The 18673-nt window shown below is 35.1% G+C and overlaps 1 protein-coding gene across 1 annotated transcript; it reads left to right on the top strand.

Moving 5' to 3' along the window:
• The first annotated feature begins 2673 nt into the window (after positions 1 to 2673).
• On the top strand, positions 2674 to 9178 carry LOC132756300 (protein LTO1 homolog). The gene is made up of 5 exons (XM_060747334.1): positions 2674 to 3144; positions 3504 to 3565; positions 4723 to 4837; positions 8496 to 8619; positions 9001 to 9178. Exons 1-4 carry the CDS (start codon positions 2989 to 2991, stop codon positions 8562 to 8564), a joined length of 402 nt encoding a protein of 133 aa, XP_060603317.1. The 5' UTR covers positions 2674 to 2988; the 3' UTR covers positions 8565 to 8619; positions 9001 to 9178.
• Positions 9179 to 18673: the final 9495 nt, after the last annotated feature.

Consider the following 18673-nt stretch of genomic DNA (forward strand, 5'->3'; position numbering starts at 1 on the left):
GTATTAATTGGTCAAACAACGCAATCAATGGACACCAATACAGGAAAGCAATAAATGAACAATTTCTTCTCCTAGAACCTGAACTAGGCCTCACACAAATTGTTGACTTCCCTACAAGAGGCGACAATATACTTGACCTTTTCCTCACCAATCGACCACAACTTGTCAACCGCTGTACAGCAACCCCAGGGATAAGCGACCACCACGCCATATTTGTTGACACCAACATGTGTGCCACACGTATTAAACCAACAAAGCGCACCCTGTACATGTGGGGGAAGGCCAACATCAATACCATTAAAGAAAAAAGCAAAGCCTTATCAGATACCTTACTAGAGAAAATCAACCCCTCTTCAGACATTAATTACATCTGGACTATTTTCAAAAATGGCTGCCAAAAGATCATTGAAGATGAAGTCCCACATCGCCAAAGTGCTCAAAGATTCAATCAGCCATGGATCAACCGCGATATAAGGCGAATTACCAGACTGAAACGAAGGTGGTTCCGGCGTGCCAAGAACTCAAACTCCACTTCTGACTGGTCAAAATATAAAGATATCAAAAGGAAAGCCCAGCGCCTATGCAGATCTGTCCACGATGCCCACATATCAGACATGCTCCAGCCAGACCATCAAAACCCAAAAGTTTTGGAACTACATCAAATCCAAGAAGAAAGACAACTTTGGTGTGTCTCCACTCAAGAAGGACGGGTTGGCATACAGCGATGGTAAACAGAAAGCTGAACTTCTGAACAACCAGTTCACCTCTGTCTTCACCAAAGAGGACATGGCTCAACGCCCTACTCTTCCTCCAAGTTGCTTACCAACTCTAAAACCTATACATGTCACGATTAAGGACGTCCAGAAGCTTCTGTCTAATCTTAAGCCACACAAGGCTCCAGGCCCAGACAAGATACCCACTAGGCTCCTCAAACTTGCATCAGAAGAGTTGTCTCCAGGCCTAGCAAAGCTATTCCAACTGTCTCTGGATCAAGGTCAGATCCCACTCGACTGGAAAACCGCCCTTGTCTCACCTGTCTTCAAAAAAGGAAATCGCTCATCACCATCCAACTACAGACCTATCTCTCTAACATCAATCTCCTGCAAAGTACTGGAACACATCATCTTCAGCAACATTATGTCTCACTTTGACTCACACAACATCCTCTCTGACTACCAACATGGGTTCAGAAAAAAACGCTCCTGTGACACTCAACTACTAATGACCATTAATGACTTAGCCAAAGGAATAGATAACAACCATCAAATTGACGCTGTTCTGCTTGACTTCTCAAAAGCATTTGATAAAGTTCCACACTCACGTCTCCTTCAGAAACTGGACCATTATGGAATAAGAGGCACAACCCACTCCTGGATTGAAGACTTTCTCTCGTCGCGCACACAACAGGTTGTCCTTGAGGGCTCCTTTTCAGCTACCTCACCTGTCACCTCTGGTGTCCCACAGGGCAGCGTCCTTGGCCCTCTTCTTTTCCTGGCCTACATCAATGATTTACCATCGAAAGTCCAATCCACGGCTCGACTCTTCGCCGATGATTGCCTCCTGTACAGAATCATCCGTAGCCCTGAGGACTCACGCCAACTCCAACATGACCTTGATAGTCTCCAATCCTGGGAGGATGATTGGCAGATGGCTTTTAATCCCGACAAATGTGAAGTCATCCACATCTCCACAAAAAGAAAACCTATTACTAACACCTATAGCATCCACGGAAAAGAACTCAACACTGCAGATCATGCCAAATATCTTGGAGTCACCATCTCTTCAGACCTCTCATGGAAAAAACATATTGATAACATCACCAAAAAGGCTAACTCCACCATGTCATTCATCAGGCGAAACATACGATCTAGCCCTCCAAGCGCAAAGTCTAATGCCTTCAAGACATATATCAGACCTACTGTTGAATACGCCTCATCTGTCTGGTCCCCTCACTCTGAGGGTCTTATCAACCAACTAGAAATGGTCCAACGTCGCGCTGCAAGATTCGTGAAACAAGACTACACACGTACAAGCAGCGTCACCGACATGCTTACCGACCTCAAATGGGACACCCTCCAACACCGGCGCAACAACACCAGAACAACTATGTTCTTCAAGATAATGCACAACCTTGTGGATATACCAGATCCTCCACTTATCAATGCTAAGACTGTCAGAGGGCACAACCAACGCCTCCGCCAAATCAGAGCACGCACCTCCATCTTCCAAAACAGTTTCTTTCCTGCAACCATCGTGCTTTGGAACAAGCTGCCGCAAGACGTTGTTGACCAGACCAGCCTGGATGCTTTCCAATCAGCTCTGGCCAGCCAACATATAAACTACTAATCACAGAGTTGTTTTTACTCTTTTAATAGAAACTGTAAATAGGGAAACTTTTTATTTTTATTTTGGAAAACAGTCAGTCCTGCCTGCTGCGTATGTATATACAGTTTTTTACCCAATTGCGAGTATACTCCTTGCGGAGTGATGCAATCACTTGAGATGATGATGATGATGATGATGATGAGATATTATTGATAGTTTTGGAGTTATACCTCGACAAGCATCATTTAATTTTTTTGGAAATAATTAAAAAAAAAATAAAGCAAGGTAGTATTGGTTTTGAACTCTCTCTGATATTCCTGTTATTAAGAACCACAAAGGGAGTTAATTAAAAATAAAACTAAGTAATGTAGAGTTAAGGTTCTTTGACATTTCACTTTGTCTCACTTGTCTGTATGACTGTGTGATGTTTCAATGAGATATCAATGACAGTTTACAAGTTAAGCATTCTTAAATTAAATGGGAGATAATATAAAAGTTAGGCACGGTAGAGTTATGGTTCTTGAAAACTGCATTTTCTCTGAAGTCTATCACTGTTAAAGTTTTATCCAAATTCCTTCAATACTTTTCAAGTTATTCTTGATATGACTTTCTGTTTGTACCTTAAAAAAAACCAGAGGTTCGGCATTTACAGTACACTGTCTAATGGTATACAATTATTTCCCTGATTTTATGTTAACTATTTATTTTTACAGAAGTCAAAATGATGGATTTGAACAAGGTAAAAGTGTTGGGAGAAACCAGGGGAAGACTGAGGGTAACAGACTGGGCTGGGAAAAAGGAGCTGCAATTGGATCAGAGGTATATGCCCAAATACTAGGTGTTTGCTGTTATCTTTAACATTCACTTTAGCTTTTATAAATATGGTATTTGACAAATATTATATTCTGTATTAATTTTGTTTTATTGAGGAACTGCTACATATTAAATTAAGATATTTAAATAAATATACATGTATTAAGTTATACATGCAATTTGAATCTTTAAGTACTATTGACAAAGATATTTTGCCTTTTAAATACTTTTTGAAGTGTATACATAACATAGGTACTGATCGCTTGCTCCCCTTTGCTTTGCGCTCAACATACGAACATGATAGGGACTAATGAAATCATCCTCAACAAAAAAGCTGTTATATTATTAGTATGTGGTTTTTACAGATTGGTTTCTATGGGGGATATGCAAGGTCACTGCTAGAAGAAATGCAAGATGCTAAACCAAGGTAAATATTTCATTAAGTTCAAATATCTTTATATGAATTTAAACTTCTCAATTTGTTTTCAACTAAGTACTGATCTTTTAAGAATATCTCAGGGAATTGTTTGTTTGTTTGTTTCATTTTACGCCTTTTCCCAACAGTATTTCAGTCATATAGGCTGATCTCAGGGAATGATTTTTAAGAAATAGAAAGTGTAAAAATTACTTCGAGATGTACATAAGTCAGATTTTTTTTATTTTGGTGTTTGACTTTTTCTTTTTTTGCAGTATAAATTCCCTAATTTGCTTGATAATGAAACATTTTGCAATGTTTGATAAACCAAAATATGATACAAATATTGTTCTTTTCAAAGCTTCAGTTACTTACCATCATTTCTAGCAGAATGGTTCAATTATTGCTTAGTGGGTGTGGTGGCCTATTGGTTAAGGGGTTTGCCTCTCAATACTGGGATCATAGGTTTAAGCCCTACTTGGGACATGACTATGTTTCTCATAATATTCGAGCTAAAATAAGTATGTTGGGGGTAATAATTTTTATGCTAAGCTTAGTATGACTTGTCTGAGCCCTACATTGTCACTCTAAATAATTATCAAGGCCACCTGTATCATACAGCCATCCAAGCCTGCACTCTCATGTAGAATCAGCAGACTTAATACTGTTAGCTACTCAGTTTTAGCATTTTAAAAAACGGAAACCCTGTAACTTTTAGCCTGTTAGCCACAACTGAATCTACCCGTGCAACCAGTGCAGAACAGGATCAGCAGGCATATCTTTGTCATCTGATCATGGTCTGCACTGTTTGCTATTGAGACATTATTTTGAAATGTCACCTAAAAATAAAGAATGGTATTGTTCAGATTGAAAAATGGACAATTCCATTTAAGATATTCAGCAAGGAAAGGGTTAAACTACATTGTACTAATGACAGGATATAAACCTCAAAAGGGTAAATTTTTCTCCTTTCTTTCAAAGAATCTAATAAGTTTATAAGACAGCCATGATGCTTGTGCAAGTTATATTAAATACAGCAAGGAAAAAGTTCTTTAAAAGAATTTCTTTATACATCTTTCATTTTCTTCAACTTTTTTTTGGTAAAAAAATATTACCCAGTATAATATTATTCAAAGATCCCTCAAATAATACAGATGTTCACGTTTCAGAGTTGTTAAAACATTAGAGAGAATTATTAAAGCAGCTGAAGATTTCCCTCTATCAGATCCTCTACATCCAGAACTGCAGAGTAAACTTGAAGAATTACGTACAAAATTTAAACAGGTATTCAAGTTTTAAAACTGATGGCCTACAGATGAGTAAACAAAATTTGTAAACAATTCAAACTTAAATAAAAAATGTAAAAGGTTTGTCTCAAGAGTTCTTGTAATTATTGTGTAACATAAAAACAAATTGTCATAGTGTTGTTAAATCAATACATATATACATGCAAATTCAGTTTCACACATTTAATCATATGGATTTACAAAAAAAAAAAAAAAAAAAAAAAAAAAAAATCCATGAAATCTTACTTTACATTCAGGCTAAAATATCATTTATTTTGACTTTGATGAATTATAAGCTGGGGGACCCAGTCTGTTGGAACTGTTTGCATTCCAAGAATGTCAGATTTCTGTGTGCAAAATTTTATTTTACTGAATCCTTGTCTGTCTGATCCATAATACACTTTTGCCGTCAGTCTTTTTAGCTCACCTGAGCATGCTCAGGGTGAGCTTTTAGGATCGATGATTGTCCGTCGTCCGTTCACATTTAGTTGTTAACACTCTAGCGGTCGCATTTTTGCGTCAATCATCATCAAACTTGGTCAGGATGCTTATCTAGTCGATAGCTCGGATGAGTTCGAACATGGGTCATCTCGGATGAGAAACTAGGTCACAAGAGCTCAAAATAGAAAAATCTTGTTAACTCTCTAGAGGTCACATTTTTGCCTCAATCATCATCAAACTTGGTCAGGATGTTTGTGTAGGTGATAGCTCGGATGAGTTCGAACATGGGTCATCTCGGATGAAAAAGTAGGTCACCGGAGCTAAAAATAGAAAAACCTTGTTAATACTCTAGCGGTCACATTTTTGCATCAATCATCATCAAACTTGGTCAGGATGCTTATCTAGGTGATAGCTCGGATGAGTTCGAACATGGGTCATCTCTGATGAAAAAGTAGGTCACCGGAGCTAAAAATAGAAAAACCTTGTTAACACTCTAGCGGTCACATTTTTGCATCAATCATCATCAAACTTGGTCAAAATGCTTGTCTAGGTGATAGCTCGGATGAGTTCGAACATGGGTCATCTCGGATGAAAAAGTAGGTCACCGGAGCTAAAAATAGAAAAACCTTGTTAACACTCTATCGGTCACATTTTTGCATCAATCATCATCAAACTTGGTCAAGATGTTTGTCTAGGTGAAAACTCGGATGAGTTCGAACATGGGTCATCTTGGATGAAAAACTAGGTCACCGGAGCTAAAAATAGAACAACCTTGTTAACACTCTAGCGGTCACATTTTTGCATCAATCATCATCAAACTTGATCAAGATGCTTGTTTAGGTGATAGCTCGGATGAATTAGAACATGGGTCATCTCGGATGAAAAACTAGGTCACAGGAGCTAAAAATAGAAAAACTTTGTTAACACTGTAGTGGTCACAATTTTGACTCAATTGTCATCAAACTTGGTCAGGAAACTTGTCTAGGTCATTGCTGGGAATAAATTGAACATGGGTCATCTCGGATGAAAAACTAGGTCACAGGAGCTAAAAATAGAAAAAATCTTGTTAACACTCTAGTGGCTACTGTTGTGATCCAAATATTCTGTTAATTGGTCTGAAAGTTTGTTTTGATGATTTCTAAGTCAAGATCAAACATGGGTCATCTTGGATGAAAAACTAGGTCACACCGCCCAAATATGGGAAAACCTTGTTAACATTCTAGTGGTCACATTTTCGACTCAATTATCATCAAACTTGGTCAGGATGCTTGTCTAGGTAATTGCTTGGATGAGTTCGAAATCGCATGTGAAACTAGGTCACCGGAGCTAAAAATAGAAAAATCTTGTTAACACTCTAGTTGCTACTGTTTTTATCAAAGTATCCTGGAAATTGGTCTGAAAGTTTGTTTTGATGATTTCTAGGTCAAGTTTGAATATGTGTCACCTGGGTAAAAAACTAGGTCGCACTGCTCAAATATGGATAATCCTTGTTAACACTGTAGTGGTCACATTTTTGACTCACCTGTCATGAGACTTGGTCAGAATGCTTGTCTAGGTAATTGTTTGGATGAGTTTGATAAAGTCAGGTGAGCGATCTAGGGCCATCATGGCCCTCTTGTTCAAGTAAATCCTAAACCAATGTGCCTTGCTGCTGTGAATTAATGTTGGTCAACCCATTGGGAAACCACATGTAAAACTCTGTACCACTTGTTTAGTGGTCTCATATCACATATATTGATATTGTTTTGAACAAGCAAATTCGTTGAATTTATATCCCCCGCCGAGTACTGGTTATTATTAACACAACAACTGAATATTTAAGGCTTTATTTATATATTAATCATGGCATAAATTAAACAGTAATATTCTTTGAACTTGATAAATATTCAGGGCAATAACAGAGCCATAACTTTGTGTTAAATAGTAAAATCTGGAAATGCCAATGAGATGTATGCATACTACATAACTAATCAAGGGCCATAAATCTGAGTTATAAGTATCTGACTGGAACAAGGCGACTATATGCACATCTCCTCTTAGTATCCCATAAAGTTTCATTGAATTCCAGCCAGTAGTAGCAGAGAAGTAGCGAGGAAACAAATATTTTTCTATATGGATACTGCATAACTAATCAAGGGCCATAACTCTGAGTTAAAGTGTCTGACCGGAACAAGCCGACGATATGCACATCTCCTCCTGGTATTGAAGGTTCCCATAAAGTTTCGTTGAATTCCAGCCAGTAGTTGCAGAATAGTAGCGCGGAAACGATTTTTACTCCATATGCATACTGCATAACTAATCAAGGGCCATAACTCTGAGTTAAAGTGTCTGACCGGAACAAGCCGACGATATGCGCATCTCCTTTTGGTATTGAAGGTTCCCATAAAGTTTCGTTGAATTCCAGCCAGTAGTTGCAGAGAAGTAGTGCGGAAATGATTTTTACTCTATATGCATACTACATAACTCATCAAGGGCCATAACTCTGAGTTAAAGGGTCTGACCGGAACAAGCCAACGATATGCGCATCTCCTCTTGATATTGATGATTCCCATAAAATTTCGTTGAATTCCAGCCAGTAGTTGCAGAGAACTACTCCGGAAACGATTTTTATTCCATATGCATATTGCATAACTAATCAAGGGCCATAACTCTGAGTTAAAGTGTCTGACCGGAACAAGCCGACGATATGCTCATCTCCTCTTGGTATTGAAGGTTCCCATAAAGTTTCGTTGAATTCCAGCCAGTAATTGCAGAGAAGTAGCGCGGAAACGATTTTTACTCCATATGCATAACTAATCAAGGGCCATAACTCTGAGTTAAAGTGTCTGACTGGAACAAGCCGACGATATGCGCATCTCCACTTGGTATTGATGATTCCCATAAAGTTTTGTTGAATTCCAGCCAGTAGTTGCAGAGAACTACTCCGGAAAAGATTTTTACTCTATATGCATACTACATAACTAATCAAGGGCCATACCTCAGAGTTAAAGGGTCGGACCGGAACAAGCCGATGATATGCACATTTCCTCTTGATATTGATGATTCCCATAAAGTTTCGTTGAATTCTAGCCAGTAGTTGCAGAGAACTACTCCGGAAACGAAATTCGGACGGACGGATGGACGGACGGAAGGATGGACAGACAACGCCAAAACTATATCCCCCTCCCGATTCCATCGGCGGGGGATAATTAAACATACTGTTTTCTATATTTAAGGTGTGCTCACAATTGGGTATCAAACAGGAAGCTCCAAGCAGTTCAGAGAATAAAGGAATATCTTTCTGAGATGTCTCCATAGTAAAGTTAACAGTGATGAAGTTAGCCTCAGGCCAAGTTGAAGGTTTCAAATATTTTTTGTTTGTTTTTTTCCCCCTTTATATCAAAACCAGTATTGTGAGAACCCACACGGAGCATCAGGCTCCATGTTCATCAAATTATCCTGATATTATTTTTCATTATTATATGTCAGAAAAAATTTTGGCATATATTATTATGCATCTGGTCGTCTGTCTGTCTGTTAGCAGTTTTTGTGTCTGGTCTGTATCTTTGAACAGATGGAAGAAAATTGAAACAGCTTGGCAGAAATATGTGCCAGGACTGATTAAGTTGTTGGAAATTTGTATCTATTTGTCGGTGTTTTGGTTATTTACCTGCACGTTTGGAGTTAACTACATGTTGGTAAGGGGAAGTAATAAATGAAAATTATATCTTTTGTTTCCAGGATGCCATTTGTTTGCCCTGAGGAAGGAGGGGTGTAATGAAATTAACACAATTGAAGATGAATGAAATGGACATTTTGGGACCAAAATGGTTACCTGAATATGACATTAATTTAATGGAGAAATTATGTGCCATTCGTTACTGAAAAACCAATGAATAAAATTATTTTAATCAAAACAGTTACTGGTTTGTTTCGTTTTTTTATAAGAAATTTTATTTATAATTTAATTGTCAAATTCAGCTTTTAGTCATACTGAGATAACATGAAAAACAGGCAACATCATGTACAACAATTTTGATATCAAATGATGTTAACTGATGGACCATAACATTCCAGATATACTGGTGGAAGAAGACCCTTGACGTACGCATTTTTTCAGCCATGAGCAGCCACCCAAGTAGAACCACCAACCTTCCTTAAGTTAGCTGGATAGCTTCTTCACAAAAGAATCCCACAGCTGCGAGGAGCAAGTGATTTGAATTTGACAACTTTAACCACTCTGCCACAGAGAGTTGTTCACTTCATATTAGTAATTCGCTAGCATCCAAAGTAAAGGGAATTGTCATAAAACAAAACTTTCTACCAATAGCTAAAAATGAAATGACGAAAGAAATTTTCGAGACCTTGTGCATACATTACTTATTAGTCCCCTACCGGTTTACCGGAGGGGACTTTAGGTTTACCCTCCGTCCGTCTGCACGTCCGTCCGTCCGTCAGTCCACAAAACTGGATCCCGTGATAACGCAAAAAGTACTGAAAATATTTTAATGAAACTTGATATATGGATAGATGGCAGTATGGAGATTATGCACGCCTTTTTCTTTTCTTCCTATGTTGAAAATTCTGGTTGCTATGGCAACAAATAGACTGAAAATATGGCAAATTTTACACATAACCTGGATCCCGCAATAACGCAAAAAGTACTGAAAATATTTTTATGAAACTTGATATATGGATAGATGGCAGTATGGAGATTATGCACGTCTTTTTCTTTTTTTCCTATGTTGAAAATTCTGGTTGCTATGGCAACAAATAGACTGAAAATATGGCAAATTTTACACATAACCTAGATCCAGTGATAACACAAAAAGAAATGAAAATATGTTTATGAAACTTGACATATGGGTAGATGGCAGTATGGAAATTATGCACATCCTTTTTTATCTTCCTATGTTGAAAATTCTGGTTGCTATGGCAACAAATAGAATGAATTTCAAGATTTCTGATTCTAGTTTTTAAGCTTTTTCACTATAAGTTCTTTATTTCTTAAGGTATTTTCTTCAAACTTTTAATATAAGTTGCTTGTCATCAACCACATCATATGTGACAAGGTTAACAACTCTAGCACAAAATTTATCAGAATTACCTCCCTTGAACTTAAAATTTTCATGAAAAAAACATTGTTTGTAAGTACTGAAAATATTTTTATGAAACTTGATATATGGATAGATGGCAGTATGGAGATTATGCACGTCTTTTTGTTTTCTTCCTATGTTGAAAATTCTGGTTGCTATGGCAACAAATAGACTGAAAATATGGCAAATTTTACACATAACCTGGATCCAGTGATAACACAAAAAGTACTGAAAATATGTTTATGAAACTTGACATATGGGTAGATGGCAGTATGGAAATTATGCACATCCTTTTTTATCTTCCTATGTTGAAAATTCTGGTTGCTATGGCAACAAATAGACTGAATTTCAAGATTTCTGATTCTAGTTTTTAAGCTTTTTCACTTTAAGTTCTTTATTTCTTAAGGTATTTTCTTCAAACTTTTAATATAAGTTGCTTGTCATCAACCACATCATATGTGACAAGGTTTACAACTCTAGCACAAAATTTATCAGAATTACCTCCCTTGAACTTAAAATTTTCATGAAAAAAACATTGTTTTTTTTAATAACTTTTTTTTCTGAATGTATCTACTTCAAACTTCATATAAATGTTTCTTATTGTCACTCAACATTTGTGAGTGTTCAATACTCTAGCAAGACTATTTCCAGAATTATGCCCCTTTTGAACTTAGACTTTTTTTTGAGAAATTGGTAATTTTTACTCCAACTTCTTCAATCATGATAGGATTTTAAAAATGTTATATTTTGATAACAGGGATGTTTAAAAAATAACTTTAGAGTGGCTTCAGTCCGTCTGTCTGTACATAAAAACTGTTTCCTGTGATCACTTTTAAATAACTTTTTTAACAAATTTACTTAAAATAGGAACCTAAGTGAATGGCCAATGGCCCTTCAGAATGTTGCTTGGGCTCTTACCGGTAGGGGACTTATGGATTGCTTGCAATACTATGATAATTGCTTGTATTAATTTTGTTGTACATATGGAGAAAAAAAACACAGCAATTATTTTTCCAAATATGATTAAATCATAAAATTGTATCAATATTTTACAACTTCAATGTATAAAAAAAGAAGGAACAAGCAATCTCAAGAGAATAACAGTTTATTTTTATCATTAGATCAATGTACAATAGTCAACAATTCACAGCACATTTGGATGATGATGACTCATGTGTATAAACAATATGACATGAGCTGCGCCATGACAAAACCAAAATAATGGGTTTGCAACCAGTATGGATCCAGACCAGCCTGCGCATCCGCGCAGTCTGATCAGGATCCATGCTGTTCGCTTACAAACCCTAGAGAGAAACTGTAGAGAAACTGAAAGCAAACAGCATGGATCCTGATCAGACTGCACGGATGTGGATCCATGCTGGTCGCAAACCCATTATGTTGGTTTTGTCGTGGCGTGGCTCACATGTGTTTAAACATTCTTGTCAAAACTTTACATCCCTATCCTGTAAATAAGAGAGATATAAAGTTCTTAACAAGCAAAATGTTCTATTATAATAATATGAAGATATCTTTACAAATCATTACAGATTATATATACATACATTTAAACACATTTCTCTCTTAGCACAATGGCGATTGTAATTACATTTAATACACATGATACAGTACAGAATGTTAAGATACCATCTTGTTACTCATCTTAAAACATGGTACAGTTAACTGTTGTCTTGCATTCCATTCCATTCAAAATTTTCAGCACTTTTTAAATATTTTGCACTTTTCTTTGTTATTAAGCACTCAAAGATATTTTTTTCATACCGTGTCTTGAAATTATCAAAGCACAGCTGATCAGATTTCTGATTCAATTTAGCATTAGCAACTTACAGAATAGTATCTAAATGTTGTAAGCTAATAAAATCATATTTAATTTTAAACCAACTGAAAGCAAGAAAATTCTTTCTAGAGGAAATTCTCATACACAAAATATTATTAGGTCTTGTATAAATATGTTTCATATTTTTTTTATTTTTTTTTTTAAATTAAAAAAAATTGTAGGATTTTAGTCGCACTAACACTGTAAAGGTCATATGGCGACTTTTCAGCCATACTGGTGGAGGAATACCTTCAAGGTGCCACTCTGAACATTATTTCATGCACAAGCCGGCACTTGGGTAGAACCACCAATGTTCGTGAATCACACCAAAAAATGGGATACTAAATTGCTGTCTACTGTCATTTATGATGTTAAAAAAGTATAAATATCAAAAATCATACAAAGATTCTATTTTTCCTTATTTCCTCATACTGAAAAACAAGAAATATAGCCACTTTACTTACAATACAAATACATCTAAATGCCCTTCATAACCATACAACAATAAAATCCCGAGATAAATAATTATCCTTATTATTAACTGAATAAAAAAACACCCTTTTTAGGTACATTAATTTACCTTTATATAAAAAGTAGTACAAAATGCTGAATATTTTGGCAAAATTTAAAACACCCCTATTTTATGCTCATTTACATAAGCTGTATAATGTTATACAAGTAAGTAAAATTAAAAAAAAAATTTAAACAAATGATTCTTTCCTATTATTTCAGGTATCAATTTTGTTTTTTTTTTTTTTTTTTACTTGATTAAATTGGAACAAAGCACAAAAAAGCTCTCTGTACTGTTGAATTGTTCCTTAATATAAGCATGGTTCCAAATCTGTTTCAGACATCACATGCCTTAGTCATAAATACAATCAAGAACTGCTCATGTAAATTTTATTATGCGCTTTAGAAAACATCAAATATAACTTCATTTTATGAAGCTGAATAACTTATAACTGTGCCATGACACACACACACACATGTGGTAGTGGCTGTCTATAAATGTAAGTATGATGTCATCAGCTGATCTTGGAATAGGAAGCACAATTTTATCAATATGTGAAAAATAGTAATTCAATAAATGTTGAAAAATTCACATTATCAAATAATTCAAAGAGACAAGTATGTATTTTAATTAAGTTTGGCAGTGTTATTATCAACTCACACTAGCAACCAATTAACTTAACTAGCATTCCATATTTACTTCACAAGTTTTATATTCTATAATACCCTAAGACTGCTTGCAGCAACTGAATCTAGCCATGCAACCAGTGTAGACCTAGATGAGCCAGCACATCCATGCCATCTGATCATGGTCTGCACTATTTTCTACCCAGTCAGTTATTTTGAAAATTTCCTTTAAAAATGATGGTTTTGTCCACATTGAAAAATCCATTTAAGACATTTAGCTTGGTTTTATGTAACTCTCAAGCCACATAAATCTCCAAGAATCATAGTTGGTGCATTAATTTTTTTTCTAAATTTGTTAAGTTTGAAACCCACAGCAACACAAGGGTTACTGTTGAACAGTTTTGGAGGAATAACCCAGAAAGTCAATATTTGCAGGTAGAACAAATTTACGGCAAACTACCTGGATAAATGTCGTGAGAAAATATTGATGTTGAGTAAACTGATTCCTGTCTACTTCTTTGCCAACAGTTTAAAATGATCAACTATCAATTTAAATCAACTAAGTTTAATCATTATAATTCATCATTTTAGTCCATTAATTCTCTGTCTTCCTTTAAAATTTGGTGTTAATTCTCGCAGCACTATGTTATATGTAATACCTTATACTGTGAAAAGATATAAATAAAGTACCTAGCATTAAGCAAAATAAACCCTGCAATTCAAAATGTTTCAATTTATAAAGCTTAGCAATTTCAACCAAAAACATTCTGATAAGATATAAACAATGGCCATAATATATACAATTCCATCAAATTATTGTAACAATGTTTGAACATTTGCAACAGTGTTTTAATGTTCATTTACAATGCAGTGTATGTTAATATGCAAATAAGGTTATATAAATGCAATTTTGTTTTCTAGAACTGCTTGCCCATAAAGATGAAGTACATGTAATAATTATTTTTTCATAAATATTCAGTGTGTAAATACCATCGGCAAAAAAGTATAACGGTAACCAGTGGTTTGTTCTACATTACATTTTTATTCAGATTGTTCAATAAAACACTCATTTGAGATTCTTACTTTATTAAGTCTTGACCTGCAGGAACTGACAGTGATTATCCTTTACCAGCCAGGCCAATCTGAGCCTGAAGGTCCAGGCAGTCTGACCAAGCCTTACTGTTGACTAAACAACTTTCCCAAACTTTCATCTTAATTTCATGAAAAATGGTTATTGTTTTGAAAGTTTGACAAGGTCACACCATTTAATCATTTTTATATTGAACTTAATTTTTATAACCAATAAGACAATGGAACAAAAAATGTTAACCTATGTTGACATATATGGATACATTTTTGATAAAAAACATAATAAAATTATTTAGGTAGACAAGTTGAAATGGCCAAGTCTTATCAGAAACTGGTTTTTGAATGCTATGTCTAGAACTGTTTGGAATGTAAATAGAATAAATTTTTTTTTAAACAGGCAAGAATTTATGGTAAAATTACCAAACATTCAAACTTATGGAACAAAAAAAGGTTTCTTAGCATGTATTTTCATATTTTACATTTTACTACTAATAATAATATCCAACTGGCTGCAAGTGTGATAGTTTTTCTAAATACCAATAAGAAAACACCCTGAAATAATTATTCATTATTACTTATAAGAGAATCAGTTGTTTTTCAGCATGTACTGAACAATTGAAAAACAAACAAAATATTTAACTTAAATAATCACAAACTGCCACTGGGTGAAAATTCAGAGATAAGTAATAATTAAATCTGAATCAACGCATCCTTAGTTATCCATTCCATTTTAGCTTCCATGCATCTCATAAGAATTGTCTGACTCCATTCAGTTTTTTTTCAGCTCAAAAGAGCTTTATAGCACATAATTGTTCATCATTTAAATCTGTACACAGTAATCTCTTATATGGAACTTCACTTCTCATCTCTGCAATTCATATCCAAATACCTTCATTTGAAGTTAATGTCCCTACAAGGGCATTGTTAATGAATCTAAATATATAACCATGAAATGGACTTTGGAAGGATTCACCATCCATGACATCAAATTGACCAGAACAATTCGCAGTTTCCACGATTTCTGCTCGCATATCCATCCAGAATAAGGTCAAGTTTTCTGAGCCTCAAGTCCATCCTTCACAAACATCTGCATGTCTCCCTTCATAAAGACACTTGCCCCAATCTTGATATTTCTTTTTACGTGAAAGACAATGAACATTTTCTTAAATGCTTTTCCCCATTTTCGCACCTGCCAATAAACCAATGCTGTACAGGACCATTTGTCCTGTTGTTTATTTCACCCCCTCTCCTGGTATCAGACCAGCCCAATCTGTCAAGAATAACACTGACTGAATTTCTTAACGGCAAGTGAAAGAAATAACATCACCATGAACATGTCTTTCCCTGCTGCTGCTGTCTATTTCTCATAACTTACAACCAATTATTACATATATAGATACTCTACGTATTATTTTCTTTTCCTCCTGTATTGCTTTCATATTTCTCCTTAAGGTCAATGATAAGGTCCCTTAACTCTTCACGTTTTCCTCAATTTTTTTGTTCGTGAACCAAATCCGATTTAAGCCTCGATTGGAAGTGGATATATATATTAGATCCTAGCACACCAAGGGACAAGAAATATCAGTCTACCTGTACTTTGGTAATAACATTTATGTTTAGGTATATCAACCCACACATGCACAAAATGAGCACTAAACTGCAGTTATATATTAATCACGCTCTATGATATATTAATTTTAAGATGCATTGTTCTTCAAGTACTGCATTGTCTGGAGGGTGTTAAGATGAACAGTTATATATCCAGAAAGGATTTAGACTTAAAAAATTATTCATTTTATGAACATCTGAACCTCATCCTGTGCAAGATTGTACCAGCTAACTTAAAATTAGAGTCTATTTTAATTTCAATTTCCATTTTTACTTTGGAATGGAAATAAAACATTTATTTGCACATTAGAGTGAAAAGGTGCATGCAAATGATGCCAACTTGCTCTTGTTTAGTGTCATAATCTAAGAATCATATTAAATAAATGTCAGTCCAAAAATTCAACACTTGTAAGTGGAATGATAAAGAACTCAGTTCTCTGTTTCTCAGTTATAACCTCCCAGTTTTTCAGCAATACATTATGGGGTTGAACATTTCCAATTAGAGGTAATTACAAGATTGGATGTACCTATTACTGTTTAAAACTATACTAAGTAACTCACAACTCAAAAAAAGCTTTCCACATATTGTAACATGTAGGACACCACAATCACTAAAGTTAGTTTGCTGTGGCACCTTAGGAACACAACCTTTTATTGATGCTTTACTCAGTTCTGAGCCACCTTTTTTCACTGCCCATTCTACTTGTAAATATTCCTTTAACACAGTTACTATCCTATTTCTAGACGGACCCGATAATGAGTCAAATATCAGGAATACATGGCCTGAAAATGATGAAAACTTATTCATAATAATATTCAATATATAATAATCAAAATATTTTATTAGTAATCAAATAACCTTGCTCATATTCTATAAGAATCAGATTAAACATTGTTTTGCTTTGTTGCGGTTAGTTTTTTAGTCACAATGACACTGACTTAAGGTCATATTGGTGACTTTCCAGCTTTCCTGGTGATGGAAGACCTTATAAGTGGGCCTCTCATTACATTACTTCCGGCACAAGCTGACACCCTAAGTAGAATAAAATACATCCAATAAGCTTCCCTACATGAACCAATTTCAACTCTCTGGTAGGATTTAACATCACAGTGGTCTGGGTCAATGGTTTGAGTCGGCACCTTAACCATTCGGCCACAGTGATCCATCTCCATTTTAAATCTGACAAGTTAACTTAAATCAATAACTACATTTTACCTATTTCCTAATTAACAAGGATGTGAAAGTTTCTTAATCAAATATCCAGAAAAATGAGCACATACTCTGGATGAATACAGTCAAATCAAGTTTTACAAATTATGAAATAAAATCAAAACTGCTTTCAAATAAATTAACTTGATGAAGAATGGCCAGGCTTCCTAATACAGTTTGCTCAAGTATGATAGTTTTTGCAAAAAAAAAACAAACAAAAAACAAGATTGCATTTGAGAAAAATGCCTATGCCACCGCATTAATACAACACTAAATAGTAGTGTAGGAACAGATTTTTTTTTTGTTTCTATACAATTGAAGATTGTCATAATGCATAGATCCCTGACCTATCTAATTCTTATTATCAGATAAGTGGTTAAATCTATTGTTAATCCAATAACAGATCAGAGTAGGAATATATCAATGCACTTGAGTCTAGTGAATTTGGTGGTGAAGGTCTTATTTCACACAGTCTAACTTCATGACTACATTCAAAGGACAACACAGTAAAACACTTTTGTAAAAATCTAGATCAGCTGATATCAAAAGTTCACTTTTACATCTTTATCTGTGCACATGGTTCAAATTTTCATAGCTGTACATCAAAGGACAAGAAAGTAGGTCACATCATCAAAATCTAGGTCACCTGATATCAAAGTTCAATTTTACAACTAAAACTGTGCACATGGTCAAAAATTTCATTGCTGTGCATCAAAGGACAAGAAAGTAGGTCACTGCCCCCTTGGGCAGGGCAAAATTTTGACCCAAGGGTTTTAATTCAAACAATCTTGATACAGGTCCACCAAACAACATTTCAAGTCAAATATCTAAGCTGTAGCTTTCACCATTCAGAAAAACATTTTGTTTTATTTTCTGTTTTTACTATGTGTACATAATGAGAATCACTGCCCCGCGGCAGGGCCAATTTTAACACCAGGGAAAAATTTGAACAACTTTGGTAGAGGACCTATAGATGATATTATATAGCAAACATCAAACCTCTATCCCTTGTACCTTGAGACAAAAATATTTTTTATTTATTTACTATAAATTATGTACATTAATGAAAATCAATGACCCCTTGGGCGGAGCCAATTTTGACCCCAGAGCTATAATTTGAACAATCTTGGTAGAGGTTCACTTCGCAATGTCTCATGCCATATATTTAACCTCTAGCCTTTGTCATCAGAGAAGAAGATTTTTCAAGTTTTTACTTTATACATATAAGGAAAACTATCGCCTCTGGGGCAGGGCAATTTTAACACTAGGGGTATAATTAAAACAACTTTAGTAGAGGACCCATAGATGATATTATATACCAAATAATCAAAGCTCTAAGCCTTGTACCTTCAGACAAGAAGATTTTTTAATTTTTTACTATATGTACATAGTGAAAAATGAACAATGACCCCTGGGGTTGGGCCAATTTTGACCCCAGGG

This window comes from Ruditapes philippinarum, unplaced genomic scaffold (assembly GCF_026571515.1).
Source record: "Ruditapes philippinarum isolate M1 unplaced genomic scaffold, ASM2657151v2 ctg6819_1_1_1_1, whole genome shotgun sequence".
In the NCBI taxonomy this organism is placed as follows: Eukaryota; Metazoa; Mollusca; class Bivalvia; order Venerida; family Veneridae; genus Ruditapes; species Ruditapes philippinarum.